Source organism: Ooceraea biroi, chromosome 13, assembly GCF_003672135.1.
Source record: "Ooceraea biroi isolate clonal line C1 chromosome 13, Obir_v5.4, whole genome shotgun sequence".
NCBI classification, from domain to species: domain Eukaryota; kingdom Metazoa; phylum Arthropoda; class Insecta; order Hymenoptera; family Formicidae; genus Ooceraea; species Ooceraea biroi.
Window position 1 is genome coordinate 1,363,642 of NC_039518.1, and position 14,357 is coordinate 1,377,998.

The window sequence follows — 14,357 nt, forward strand, 5'->3', positions numbered from 1 at the left end:
ACGAACTGCGGGCTCGTGCCCTCCGTACGGTACTCTCCGGCGTTTTTCTCGGGAACGGTACGGTCAAGGAAAATGCTCCTTTTGATTACTACATAACTGTGCACACGACGACACTTTTATTAAACGGGGTACAAAAAATCCACGCTACCACTTTACTATACGAATCTCTCGGCATGGATCGCGTGTATCGAGCGATCGAGGCGATCAGCGTATCTGAGGAACAGCACGCCCGGCTCTAACGGAAAGATGCGTGGAAGGGGGCCGAAAGCGGCCGACGCGGCACGAAACTAGCCGAACGGCTACGGGCGCGTTCAAACGACGAGCTCTATAGTGAGAGCATAGCAACGCACGGGAATAGGCGCGAAACTTTTGGGGCGGACGGTATCAAAACAAAACAAATGTATATATATATATATCCTTAACATATCCTTTGGTGAAAATGCTTGAAATGACTCAAAATGAATACCCTTAAATGGATTTTTACCGACAAAAAGGATAAAGGCATAAAAAGTTCAAATAAAGTAATATGTAGTGATTGAATATTTTCAGCTGCATTTCTGTAGATGTACGGTTTTCTATGCATCATTATATATTTCTACATGAACTTCTAATGTGTTTATTGTGTATCTCGGATGTTTCTTGTACGGTACGGAAAATAAAGACGTATCAGGCACACTGTATCCACGCATGTACTTTGCAAAATAAAAAACAGGGGATGGGTTGGGTTAGGTTAGATTTTTTGGAAGTGGAGCCCCCCGCAGGGGGGCGGAACACACTGTATCCACGCATGTACTTTGCAAACTAAAAAACAGGGTTGGGTTGCTTCGTCTTGCAAAGGAGTAATATTAGTTTCAACTTTTTAAGCCTTTATCCTTCTTGTCGGTAAAAATCCATTTAAGGGTATTCATTTTGAGTCATTTCAAGCATTTTCACCAAAGGATATGTAAATCGGGTGTGGTAGCTTTTCGGAAGTTTATCTGTGCGGTGTCCAATCGTGCTGTGTCCAATAGAACAGTGTGCAATACAACGTGTGCAATATTGCGTGTGCAATCGTGCGGTGTGCAATCGTTCCGTCAGAGAGAAGCCTGAGAGCGGTCACGCTCGCGTTTTAACTGTAACGCCTCAAACGTGGACATTGAACTACGAGTGCGTCATTCTGTCTTTATTGCTCACTGAATATTGAAAAAGATAGAATTTTTTTATGTACTTGGCGTCGGCGACGTTACCGCGTCGCTTGATGACGCTCGCGACGTTGGGAAGCGTCAAGTGGAACGCATCCGTAGTTCAATGTCCACGTTTGAGGCGTTATAGTTAAAACACGAGTGTGACCGCTCTCAGGCTTCTCTCTGGTTCCGTGTGCAAATGGAAGCGACCCCTAACTGTACTTGCAATGCAAATACTCCCCTTAAGTTTATACTCCCCTTAAGTTTATACTCCCCTTAAAGCCCGTATTAGACTACGTATTGGAGATTGGAGATTGCGAATTGGAGATTGGAATTTGACCAATCAAAATAAAGCAGACCAAGATTACTTTGTTCTGATTGGTCAAATTCCAATCTCCAATTCGCAATCTCCAATCTCCAATACGTAGTCTGATACGGGCTTAAGGGGATGCTGGAGCTGCTAGTGAACTTCTTCGCGATGGTGCTGCCATCGCACAATATTTGAGCAATAAAATGCTTTTTACAAAAATTTGGCAATTTGTACGCACAAAAGTGAGGCACTTTTGAATGAAGACAGAATGAAGGAATATGAGGCGGCTTTTAAGGCCCAAACATACAAATTCCGTAAGACGTAACGTAAGGATTCGACCAATCGCGTTGCTCGATTCGGCCGTCCGTAACCGAAGTGTTTATTTTTCTCGTAAAATACTTTCTGACAGCGAAATGAGAGATTACTTGTGTTAACTTTTACTTTATTGTTGTACTTTGGACACTGTGTTTCACTGTGTATTAAGTTATGTTCTATTAAAAAATTTAATAATTTATGCTAAAACTTATTTATTACTAATCTAATCTATCTTAATTTGTCATACCGGCGGTCTACGCGTGTAGATGCAAGCATGTACTTTGCAAGAGTGCTCAGAGTATATAAAGCGCGGTTTCACGCAAAGCAAAGTTCTACATTGTAACTTCCACGCAGTACTTTTGGTCACCTAAACGTTTTGTTATTTTTTTTGTGTGGAAGAGTACTAGGTGACGGGGCGAAGCCCGTCTCCTCGTGCTCTTCCACCCAAGCATATACTTTCCCAGTATAACAAATTAATAATGTTAAAGTAAGAAAGTTTATATTGGGAAAGTATATGCTTGGGTGGAAGAGCACGAGGAGACGGGTTTCGCCCGTCACCTAGTACTCTTCCACATAAAAAAATAACAAAACTTGAAGCGACCAAAAGTACTGCGTGGAAGTTACAATGTAGAATTTTGCTTTGCGTGGGACCTCGCTGCACATGAATTGAAAACCTATTGGATAGCGACAATCACGCAACATTTCTAATTCCGCGCACTTTAACGTCACCGCGCATGCTCCGTCAGTGTGCGCTACGCCCGTAAACCGCCGGTATGACAGATTTCTTAACCCCGAAACTGTCATTTTTCAGTAGGTGATAACTTTCTTTCTAGTTGAGAGCGACGATTTTCCTTCTCGCAATCGTATTTTCTCATCAAAATAAACGATATTGCACAGTTGGAAGGAAATCTGTGAGGAAGTCCGTCTCCTTCAGTTTTACCATATTATGTAATTAGAACTAAGATTAAAAGCCTAGAATAAAAGATATTAGTAATGTAAATTTTATAACCTCAAATACAGATGGAGATGATAAAAAAGAGCAGTAATTCGTACAAAAGTAGGTGCCGGATCTTACGAGAGATGGCGCCACAATCTGTTAGCACGGCAGCATTGGTTTCGTCTGTTCATGGTGTGAAAGTATTATACATACATGTCGCCACACATATGTGTCTACTTTACTTGATCGCATGCTCGCTCGATTGCTCGTTTTGGCTTCTTCGCACCTCGTCAGGGTCGGATTATGATTTTTAGGAGCCCGAATTATGAATTGTTGCAATTCATAAATCAATACCCGGTAAAAAATTGTTTATATATCATCATATAAAACTGTACGTAATTATATAGAAACATATAAAATTATGTATTAAATATATCCATACATACTTCTTTTCTCTTGTATAATTTCTCATATATGTAGAACAAATAATAAGAAAAATAATTGAAAAATAAGTAGAACAGTAATTTGCGCATTGTCTTTTTGTAAAATTGTTATTTTGTATAATTGTGAGATAATATTTTATCATCATGTATAAAATATTATCTATATGTACAAAAGGTATTTATTGTTCGACAATTCTGGCAAGTGTAATACAAAAGTTATCTGGCGGAATTATTATTATTGATATTATCTATATATATAGAAACATGTTATATACGATTATATATGATGATGTATAAAATATTATCTCACAATTATACAAAATCACAATTTTACAAAAAGACAATGTGCAAATTACTTTTCTACTTATTTTTCAATTATTTTTCTTATTACTTGTTCTACATATATGTGATCAGAAATTATACAAGAGAAAGGAAGTATGTATGGACATATATGGACATATTTGATACATAATTACGTATAGTTTTATGATGATCTATAAAAAATTTTTTACCGGGATTGTTCTTCCAAATCTTGAGAGTAAACCTCTACAAGAGTTTTGGTGCTTACTTGCATTTCATCGCTCGCTCTTTCTGTCTCTCATTTACTCACGCAGTCATTCAGTCTCTTTCTAATCAGTCGATCGTTGTTTCATGCTTTTGGAATATTTCATTTCACGTTCTCGCTTCTCTCCTTCACTATATTTATGATTACCCGTTATGATATTCTTTCTTTCATACTGCTTGTATTCTTTACAGTCTTTGCATTTTTGAAAACATAGAAATAAATGTATATTGTATATATAAAATTTTTATGCATTGATTGCTCGCAGATAATGTCCATTCACGCCTATTTATTTTGTTTCTTAGCCGTATAACTTACGTATGAATGTATTAAATAAATGTATATAATATGAATATATTATATGTATATATACATATACACATTTTTATTTTATAGTAGATATGAAGTATTAAAAATATAAGTTATAGTTTTCTTTTATATTAATAAATATAACTATAATATAATAATATAATAATATAATAACATAATATAATATGTATTCTTTATATGTACTAAATGTTCTTAACATGTACTACATAAACATAATTTAAATATATGTATATGTATTATATGAATATATGTATGTTTTTTAACAATTAGTTGTAAAAAACATACATATATTCATATAATATATTATTATTTTATGTTACATTATCATAGGCATATTTATTAATATAAAATAACTTATACGTATAGAATGTTGCGTCCGGGGCGTCTTCGGAGCGCGCAGCTGATTGCGATCAGCTCGTAACACCGGGTGGTTCCAAAACACAGAGCCACCCCGGACACAACAATAATACTTCATGTATATTATAAAATAAAATGTATACATATACATATATGTATGTATGGTGCGTGCGTACGTGCGTGCGTGCGTGCGTGCGTGCGTGCGTGTGTGTGTGTGATATAGATTTTATAATATTCATTACATTTATTTTATGGATTCATACGTAACTTATACGGTAAAGAAATAAAATAAATAGAAGTGATTGGGCATTATATCTGTGAATAATCAATGCATAAAAATTATATATATATATATATATATATATATAATATACAGTTCTTCTTACGTTTGCGAAAATGTAAACGACGTAAAAAGTAAAAGGGACATGAAAGAATATTCGAATAATCAGTGTGAAAACAGAGAAGCGCGAACATGATGAAACCAAACATGTCAAAGGCATGAAACAACGATATAGTAAACGACTGATTAGAAAGAAACTGAATGACTGCGTGAGGGAGGGAGGAAGAGAGGGGAGAGAGAGAGAGAGAGAGAGAGAGACGAGCGAAGGAACCAGAACGAGCAATCGAATATAAGGTAACTTTTCAATATTGTACGTTTTTGATCATTTTTTTTTAAGCAATTTAATGCAGGTAAAAGGATGTCTGGGAATTTATTGGGAAATTATGCACATGTAATAAAAAATTAAATATATCAATATATTTTTTATATGATATTTATTATATAGAATGGAATGGAGAAGGCATATTTTTAAAGACAATTTTTAATATCTGTATGGATATGGGTACGGTGCATACGGTGTGGGCGGCGGCGGTGCGTACGGTGCATACGGTGTGGGCGGCGGCGGCGCGTACGGTGCATACGGTGTGGGAGGCGGCGGTGGTGGGGGTAGTGTATACCCCATTCTCCTCCTCTCCACTTGCAGCGCCCGACGAATGATATTTTTCACTTGCTGAAAAAATATATTTTTTAACTGTAAACAAATTATATTAATCGATCAACTCGCTGTATGTAATTTTTATTCAAATGTGAATTTATTAATAAACACAACGTTTCGATCGTGATTCCGAAACTTTTCAAGCGCTAGTTCAGTCAGAAATATGAAATTGTTGTATGTCAGATTGTACAAACCATGAAGTACTCAAATTAAATTTAAAATGTATAAAAACATAAAAAGTAGTCAATTATAATTGAAATGTATGTTAACTGTAAGACTTGTCAAAAGAATGGAAAGAAAACGTGTAAACAAAAAAAGTACTTATTTTGTTTCCACGTTTCCTTTCTTTTCATTCGTTTTCATTCTTTTGACAAGTCTGACAGTTAACATACATTTTATTTATAATTTACTACTTTTTATGTTTTTATACATTTTAAATTTAATTTGACTTCTCCATGGTTTGTACAATCTGACATACAACAATTTCATATTTCTGACTTGACTAGCGCTTGAAAAGGATCGGAATCACGATCGAAACGTTGTGTTTATTTGAATAAAAATAACATATAGCCAGTTGGTCGATTAATATAATTTGTTTACAGTTAATTATTACTGGCGAAAAATTGCGTGCGTGCATGCGTATGTGTGCGCGCGCGTGTGCATGCGTGTGATGCGTAACGTAAGCGTATTTGCGTGTAACAGAAAAAAGTAAGGAATGAGTGAACGAAGGAATGAGCGAGCGAGCGAATATGTCAACGAGCAAAGAAGCAAGAGAGAGAGAGAAAGCGAGCGAACGAGCGAGCGAGCGAATGAATGAAGAAACATGCGCGCGCGAATGAACAAAACCAAACCTAACCAAATATAATTATAGAAAAAGTACTTACTTTATGCGATACGGGCGCCCCTCTTCCTCTTTCTTTTCCTGCATCCCGTGACGGTGGATGATCCGTTGTTTGTTGCCTCGTCGGCGGTGGTATCGTCACCGTCGTCGTCGTTGTATGTTACCCCGTTGACGGTGGTGATTGCGACGGTGGTGGCGATGGTACCATCGCCGTCGTCGTTGTTTGTTGCTCCGTCAGCGGTGGTGGTTGCGATGGTGGTGGCGGTGGTATTATCGCCGTCGTCGTTTCCGGATGCGTTGCGCCTTCGCTTTTTGCTGTAATAACAAAAATATTATAATATATTAATATATATATATATATATGTGTGTATATATATCATGGGTGTGTATATATCAACATACACACACATATAATTCTTACCTTTTCTATATGTTCGCCGCAGCATGGTCGTCCGGTCGTAGCACAATTGCGACTGGCGCGAGTAGAACAAGGAGGCCTGCCGATATCGGCGGAAAACAAATGAACTTCTTGTATGTTAACGGATGGTGTGTACAGTGCCGAAAATAGTTCGCGTTTCGCCTGGATTAACATTTTGCACCCCTTTTTCAAATATATTGTGACGTGACGTTTCGAGACGTCCGTCACAAGGGGCGGTAGGATTGGGGAAGCACAAATATTCCGTCGGGATCGTTCCTTTCGCATTTGAGGGGGAGCGATACTTTACCGAGCGGCGTGTGAGCGCGTAATTAATAGTGTTCAGAATTTCGCAGAGTGTAAGCCAATCCGGAAGAACTGTATCTCACACCTCGAGACAGCCAACAACGGAGCAAGAACCCGGCGGAAGAGAAAGACCGAAGAAGGGAAGCCTGGGGGTCGCGGGAGCGTTGGAGGTTCCGAGCCGGGTAAGGAAATGATCCTGCCGACCGCCGAATTAAGATGCCGAGCAGCAAGGAACGGAGCTGCGGGCGCGGATCGTCAGCAAGGAATTCCGTGCCGACCCGAGGAAAGGAGCACAGCAAGCTCGACCGCCTGGGAGGGGGTGCGCAACCCCTCGGCGACAACCTCGAGTCCCCTCGTTTGGGCCTGGCCAGCTCGGCGAGGAAAAGTAGAGACCGGGGAAGGTCGGCGCGGCCAGCAACCTAAAACGATCCACGGAAGTGCCTGAGGAACGGCCACCCGCTGTGCGAAAGATAGCGGCGATAGGGGCTGCGGCGGCTCGGCGATAAGTCGGTGGTGGATCGATGCGCGGATCGATGCGCGAACGGTTAAAGGACCTCGCGACGCGCCCCGCGACTCGTCACTTGGAGTGTGGCGAAGCTGGAGGAGCGATCTGGACGAGGGCCCCGAAACAGAGAGCAAGAGAGCCGCGAGCGACGACGCAGAGGATGAGGTTTATGTAAGCTTGCACTCTGCGATTCTTTGTAATTATACCGGCTACGACGGCGCCTTGAGCTCAGTCGCCGCAATAATTGTCTCGCCCCGTACCTAAGGGGAACCGACTATCGTGTAGTGCCGAGGAGAACAAGAAAAGAGGCGAGGCCCGTCCGCCCCGGTGTCGCGCATAAGGAGGGTAGAACTTCCACCTCGAAAGCAAACTCCAGTCAATTGTCGCGTCATATTGTCGTCTTTGTATTAATATGCGTTACCGAGCTGTTAATCGGGGAATCGTGTGTCGCGTGATAGTGCCGTAGTTGTATTGTCGTAACTGCGTTGCCAAGCCGTACATGGTACACTGCCGAGCGGGGAATCGAGAAGTCCGTGATTTCGAGTATTACGTTGTTGAGTCCTAGTATCGTCACGCATCTTACGTTTATGTACGGATCTGCGTTGCTGCCGAGTAGTCTAGTAGCGGGGTATCGACTGCCGAGTGGAATACGGTCGAGACTTTCCGAGTAACGCCTGTGAGAGACAGAGCCGGGATTGAGGCGAGATCGTGAGAAGGAAGAGGATTTCGCGCCGAGAGAATAACGGCCGTTTCTTAACCGGACCGCGGCACCTCGCGGAAATCACCGGGGAGGATCTCGAGAACGGGTGCCGAGAGAGTCCCCGCGAAGAAAAGACTGACTCGCGTATCCTCTATTCGAAAGGGTGCGGTGACGACCGCATCGCGTATGCGTCATTGTGTTACTCGAGTTGGCGTTTGTTGGCGTCCATGTGATTCGGGGTGACGAATCCCTGTACCCCCGGAAGTTCTCGAAATACATATGATTTATTATTTTATACCATTGCGTTGTGTCTTACTGCCTTCCTTCCAGCGGCCTTCTAATACTCTACTCACGACGGCTGACTAGTCGAGCTATCTAGTTTTGCGTGCTGATTTCATAAGCGGCGCAAGTGATTGCGCCTGGCGCCCAATTTATCGTTTGCCGTATCGGTGATCGTGACACCGAGACTCAGATCCGCGGTTGAGAGAGAGAGAGAGTTATCGAGACAGAAAGAATATCGAGAGAGAAAGAATTCCGAGCGAAAGAGGGTCGAGAGGACTTGCCGAGGAAAATCTGAGTCGTCACGATCCCGTTGTTCGGGAATAATTATCGTTTCCGTAGGTTTCGCGTGTACCTCTGATTTGCGACGCCGCGCCTACGCGCACGGCGGCCCGTAGGCACAGCGACGGTCGTCGCAATATATAATAAAAAAACAAAGAAATTTTGAAATGTTGAAATATTTTCAATACGTATTACATATAAGGTACCCTACAGTAATGTCAGATTATAGATATATTTATAATATATACCTTTATGTATTACAAATATATACTCCTTATAATATTACCATTAATAATACAACTTGTAATTCCAAAATGTATATATATATATACAGGGTGTTAAATTTCAAACGTAACAAGTGGAATATCTCGTAAACAATGCATTTAAAAAAAAATGTTTCCTACAAAAGTTGTAGGGTTTCGGAGGGAACATAACATAATAATATTCATATAACCTTGGGCGGCGTCTCCAAGGTCAAGTGGAGGTGAGAATGAATTTTTTAAATGGAAACCCATATTTTTTATTATTACATCTTTTTCTACTAATTAATTTGAACAACGTTTGTCTAAAGCATTTTTTTATTTACCTAATATTTTTTAAAACATTCAAGAAAAACTTGATAACTCTTTCAACATTCAGTTTACGATATTGAAGATTAAATGACGGAACGAAAGGACTCAGAAAAGAAAAAATAAAATAATTAATGAAGCAAATAAGAAATAGACTTTATTAATAAATCTTAATTCAAAAATGAAAGAATTTTTGCAAAAAGAATTTTTAGAAAAAGTAACGAAGTCAACCAAATTCTTTCATTTTTGAATGAAGATTTATTAATAAAGTCTATTTCTTATTTGCTTCATTAATTATTTTATTTTTTCTTTTCTGAGTCCTTTCATTCCGTCATTTAATCTTCAATATCGTAAACTGAATGTTCAAAGAGTTATCAAGTTTTTCTTGAATATCTTAAACAATATTAGGTAAATAAAAAAATGCTTTAGACAAAAGTTGTTCAAATTATTTAGTAGAAAAAGATGTAATAATAAAAAATATGGGTTTTCGTTTAAAAACTTCATTCTCACCTCCACTTGACCTTGGAGGCGCCGCCCAAGGCTATATGAATATTACTATGTTATGTTCCCTCCGAAACCCTATAACTTTTGTAGGAAATATTTTTTTCTAAAATGCATTGTTTACGAGATATTCCACCTGTTACGTTTGAAATTTAACACCCTATATATATATATATATGTATGTATAAATTATAAATATATCCATACTCTGATATCACTGTGAGGTAAAAATTAATATAATTATTTATTTATATAAATATATTTATATATATATATATATATGTATGTACAAATATTTTTTTATACCAATCTAAACTATTATACGCAGGGATACGTGTAAATGTAGTGAATAAATGCATATTGCAGACTGCATGCTATCGTACATTATTGCGCTTTCCAAACACTACACATACACAACTATTACAAAATTACTAATTGAATTGCACTGAGCGACAACAGAGGGTGCGTTCCGAATCGAGCATGAAGCGTGCATTATATATATTATGCGTAACATTCATTATAGATAAATGCGCGCATATGCGCGACTCGAAACGCACCCTAAATGTTGAAAGACCTCTTACAGTCCAGTTGACGTTCCAAATGCTTCAGAGTTTTGAAGCATTCACGTCTTCCCGACATGTCGGTAATGTCAATTCTGTCAGCCACTGATATTTTAGTTCCATCGAAGTAGCAGCACTTTCACGAAAAAATTCACTATAGCGATGGTAATTGCAGTTTCGAAAATTCTCTTTATTGCTTGTGCAGAATAAAAAATCCTTTTCCACAAATGAAGTATAGATAGAAAGAAAGCCCGCTCTACAGGATTTTATATTCAAAATGGAAAAAAGTTAAAAATTTGCATTTGTCTTTTCTAACTTTTTTCCATTTTGAATATAAAGTCCTGTAGAGCGGACTTTCTATCTATACTTCATTTGTGGAAAAGGATTTTTTATTCTGCACAAGCAATACAGAGAATTTTCGAAACTGCAATTACCATCGCTAAAGTGAAAAAATAGTTCACTAGCAACTCCAGCTTCCCCTTAAGAATATCTCATCGGTGACATAACGAAAGTTAGACAGGGAAGTACGGTGTACGTCTCCACGATAGAAGAAAGACAACGACAGTGTGCATATTTTTCGAAATATTTAATATATTTTTAAATATTATATTTATACCCCGGGGTCCCGGGACTTTTTATACACCCTGTATATATATCAAAGAAAAAGAAAGATTTGAACTTATGATACGGAAAGAGACGATGAAGACTAAACCTTGTGTCATCCGGGAGAAAATTGAGAAACTCAGTGTATCAATCTTTTTTTAAATACATTATTTACACAATAATCACACTGGAGTACATTTGTTTCTTCTCCTATGTAACAATTATCTATTTGGAATGATAAAAAAGGTATAATTTGTTATCAATAAAAATATGTATTATTATTAATTATATGATAAAATATATCAATAACTTATTACAAATCACTTTCAGAATCACTTTCAGAATTATTGGTTTCACTGTCAGTATGCAGAGATCCATCGCGGATTATAATCACATCATTGTTACCTTCCACATCCAGTACATTCATGTCTTTACTTTCGTAGAAAATTCTAGGTAAAAATTTGTCTGTTGGCATTTTTTGGATTTCAGGTATTTTTTTATGATATAAGTATTCCACAATCTCTGTAACGATAAGAATTCTCATACAATATTAGGACTCATGCATTAAAAATTACAATTCAGAAAAAGCAACTTACCCGCAAAATTATCCACGTCATTCAAGTCACATTCTTGAATAAGATAATAGAAAACTTTACAAAGAAACTCGGCAGTTGCCCCTTCAAAATATCGAGCAACATTGGGCCATATAATCTCACGAGTGTGCAATATCCCTTTTGCATACATGCTGTAACAGGGAAATGTGTGTATCAAATTACTAGTATGTATCGATCCACATTTATAATATCGACTCGTGAATGCAAAAGCTGTGATATTGAACGAGTCAAGAAGTTGTGATCAATATACATGATACATACTATTCAATTAGCTGTATCTTAATGTCGTTCAAATAGATAGGACTTGTACTGAACAACTGCAGATGCAACTGGTTTTGCCAAAATGTTTTCAGCACATTTTCTTGTATATCTAATTTCTGTTCCATTTTCTGCCATACTGGCTTGGGAATAGTAGCGCATTTAAGTTCTTTTATATCCTCACTCAACGTAACGTTGAGCAAAGTTTTTATGAACTTTTTGATCAATGGCAATGTCCATGTGACATTTTGTAACGCTGTAATTAAATTGAGTGAATTATTTATAATGTGCAAATTGCGGATACACATATGTATACATATTTACATGTATATAAAAATACATATTTTTGTGTGATGCAATATCACGAGAATTACTTACGTTTCGCCTTAGATTTGAGTTTTTGATGACGTTTGCGGACTGACCGTACCGTTCGTCCTAGTAATTGCGCTAATTCGATATATTTAACAGGACGTTTGTGAAAACGTTTATTTTTTATATATGTTAGAATCTTTTTATCCTCCTTTGAAGTATATCTGATTATAAGGCATGATTACAAAGAGTATTGGTGAGTGAGAAATCCAAAGTCGTAAATAAATAGAATTCAAAATCACATTTCAGATGTATATGTCATACCTAACGTTAGTGATTTTATTTTGGTATAATATTTTAAATCTGTTATGGACGCTGTACAGAGTCCGCCAAGGTAATCCATTTGCCAGAAATTGAACGAATTTTTGTCTTTCGCTTACATTTTTTATATAATACATTCTATTATATCTCCAGTAAAAAAACAATTCGACATTCTTGGGATCCCACTTGTGAAGCTTCATATATTAACATATTATATTATATGTATTTGGTAAAATAAAATATTTATATGAAATGTAAAACTATACATAATGTTGTGTGAAACATACCTCACAAAACATTTCCCAGTTTTTCTTAATAATTTTGTCTTCCGCAGGCGAATATGGACCTTTTCGGAGCGGTCCATATTCCTGAAATAAGTTTCTAATCTGTCTTGATGGTGCATGAGCTCCAGTAAGCTCTAATTGATGCTGCCGAGGTACCTCATGTATTAATGTTATATGTAACTCTTGCAGTTTCTGTTTCATGTACATAACAATCAATTAGTTGACAAATGTGAAACAAATTATCTATATATATATATATATGTATGCTGCTATGAATACCAATTAAATACCAACCTTTTTAATACTTGGTGATAATTCCTCTTCTTCTTCTTGTTTTATATCTTCCAATTCTTCCAAGGAATCCTCTTTTTCTAGATGACATTCTTGCTTCATAAAAAGATTAGAAACATTATTGGTCTCATTCTGTTTGCTGGCAAGACGAGCCGATCTTCTTCTTTGTACTTTCTCTTTTGGTGGAGATTTTGCTTTGGATTCTGTCATATTAATATCCTTTTCTTCATGATTACTGATAAAAAGGGGATCTGTTAGTGGATCTTTATTGATGCTCGTTTTCATGATGCTGTCATCAGTTTCCTGTACATAATTGGTATCCATCATTGAGGAAAATAACATATGCGATGATACATTAATGTCATTAAAAGTTATCACAGCGTCTAAATCATGCGCCAACTCAATGTCTCCAAACTTCTGAAGACTCTCCATGGCCGCTAAATCCCATTTGAACACGTCGTATTCGCTACTTATGCTGAGATTCTCCTTTCTCTTTGAATCTATGATCTGCTGAGCTGCATCATCGCATTGTAGGAACTTGTCTTCGTTTTTCTTCATTATGTTCTCAAACAACGGACTCTCCGATGCTTTTCTTTTATTTTCCTTATTCGGAGTGTTTTGGTTCATATTCTGATTCTTTGTATCGTAAAAATTTTGAAGATTCCCTGCTTCATTCGAATATACACTTCCCGTTTCCAATTGTGATTCTACGTGATTTGGTATATTATCGTTACAGGCCCTTTTCGTTTCTTCATTTTCACATTTTCTAGCGTTCATTGTATTCATTGTATTCAATACTGTCGCATTCGTCAAATCCCTTTCTTCAAATTTATTTCCTACATTAGTCACTGAACGGCGGATATGCTGTCCGTATATCCGTGTGACTAACACATAACGATCGGGTCGATAAGTTAGAGGAGCTAGAGTTTTCTAAAGGTAGAGCCTGTCGGTAGAGAAATGGCGTGAGAAGAGTATGAAGCGCGACAGATGGTGGGAGTCGCGGCGATTTTCCATCCTCTACGCGAGACGTAAAACCGAGAGAGAAAGATTACGTGCTTCGCTTTAATGCTGTCCCAAAGTACGTGTGACAATACAAAGAAACAGAATGGTCACACGCTCTCACCGCCTATACGTGAGGCATACGCGGTGTCGCGCTATTTTGTGCGCTCTTCAATAAAATTACTTGAACAAATTAGAATAAAATACTGAAATATTATTTTAATATATTAATAATATGTAATTAATATATTAATAATATATTTCAGTATTTTATTCTAATTTGTTCAAGTAATTTTATTGAAGAGCGC

The 14,357-nt window shown here is 37.5% G+C and overlaps 1 protein-coding gene and 1 long non-coding RNA gene across 2 annotated transcripts; both read right to left on the bottom strand.

The window, feature by feature from the left end:
• Window positions 1–5,174: 5,174 nt before the first annotated feature.
• LOC105283090 lies at window positions 5,175–9,110 on the bottom strand. The gene is made up of 2 exons (XR_894635.2): window positions 6,297–9,110; window positions 5,175–5,427 (listed from the first exon to the last, which is right to left on the bottom strand). It is a non-coding gene; the product is annotated as an uncharacterized LOC105283090 (long non-coding RNA).
• Window positions 9,111–11,030: 1,920 nt separating this feature from the next.
• Window positions 11,031–14,063, bottom strand: LOC105283527. Its single transcript, XM_026974603.1, has 7 exons — window positions 13,054–14,063; window positions 12,763–12,951; window positions 12,479–12,669; window positions 12,224–12,378; window positions 11,849–12,101; window positions 11,570–11,718; window positions 11,031–11,495 (listed from the first exon to the last, which is right to left on the bottom strand). The coding sequence occupies exons 1-7, from the start codon at window positions 13,834–13,836 to the stop codon at window positions 11,287–11,289; spliced, it is 1,929 nt and encodes a 642-aa protein (XP_026830404.1). The 5' UTR covers window positions 13,837–14,063; the 3' UTR covers window positions 11,031–11,286.
• Window positions 14,064–14,357: the final 294 nt, after the last annotated feature.

Bases quoted from the DNA above. Each gene is read 5' to 3' on its own strand.
- LOC105283527 (XM_026974603.1), bottom strand. From the start codon at position 13,836: ATGAATACAATGAACGCTAGAAAATGTGAAAATGAAGAAACGAAAAGG. The intron at 12,379-12,478 runs GTATGACATATA...CCTTATAATCAG, and splicing joins AATAAAATCACTAACGTTAG to ATATACTTCAAAGGAGGATA. The intron at 11,719-11,848 runs GTATGTATCATG...TCCCTGTTACAG, and splicing joins AAGATACAGCTAATTGAATA to CATGTATGCAAAAGGGATAT.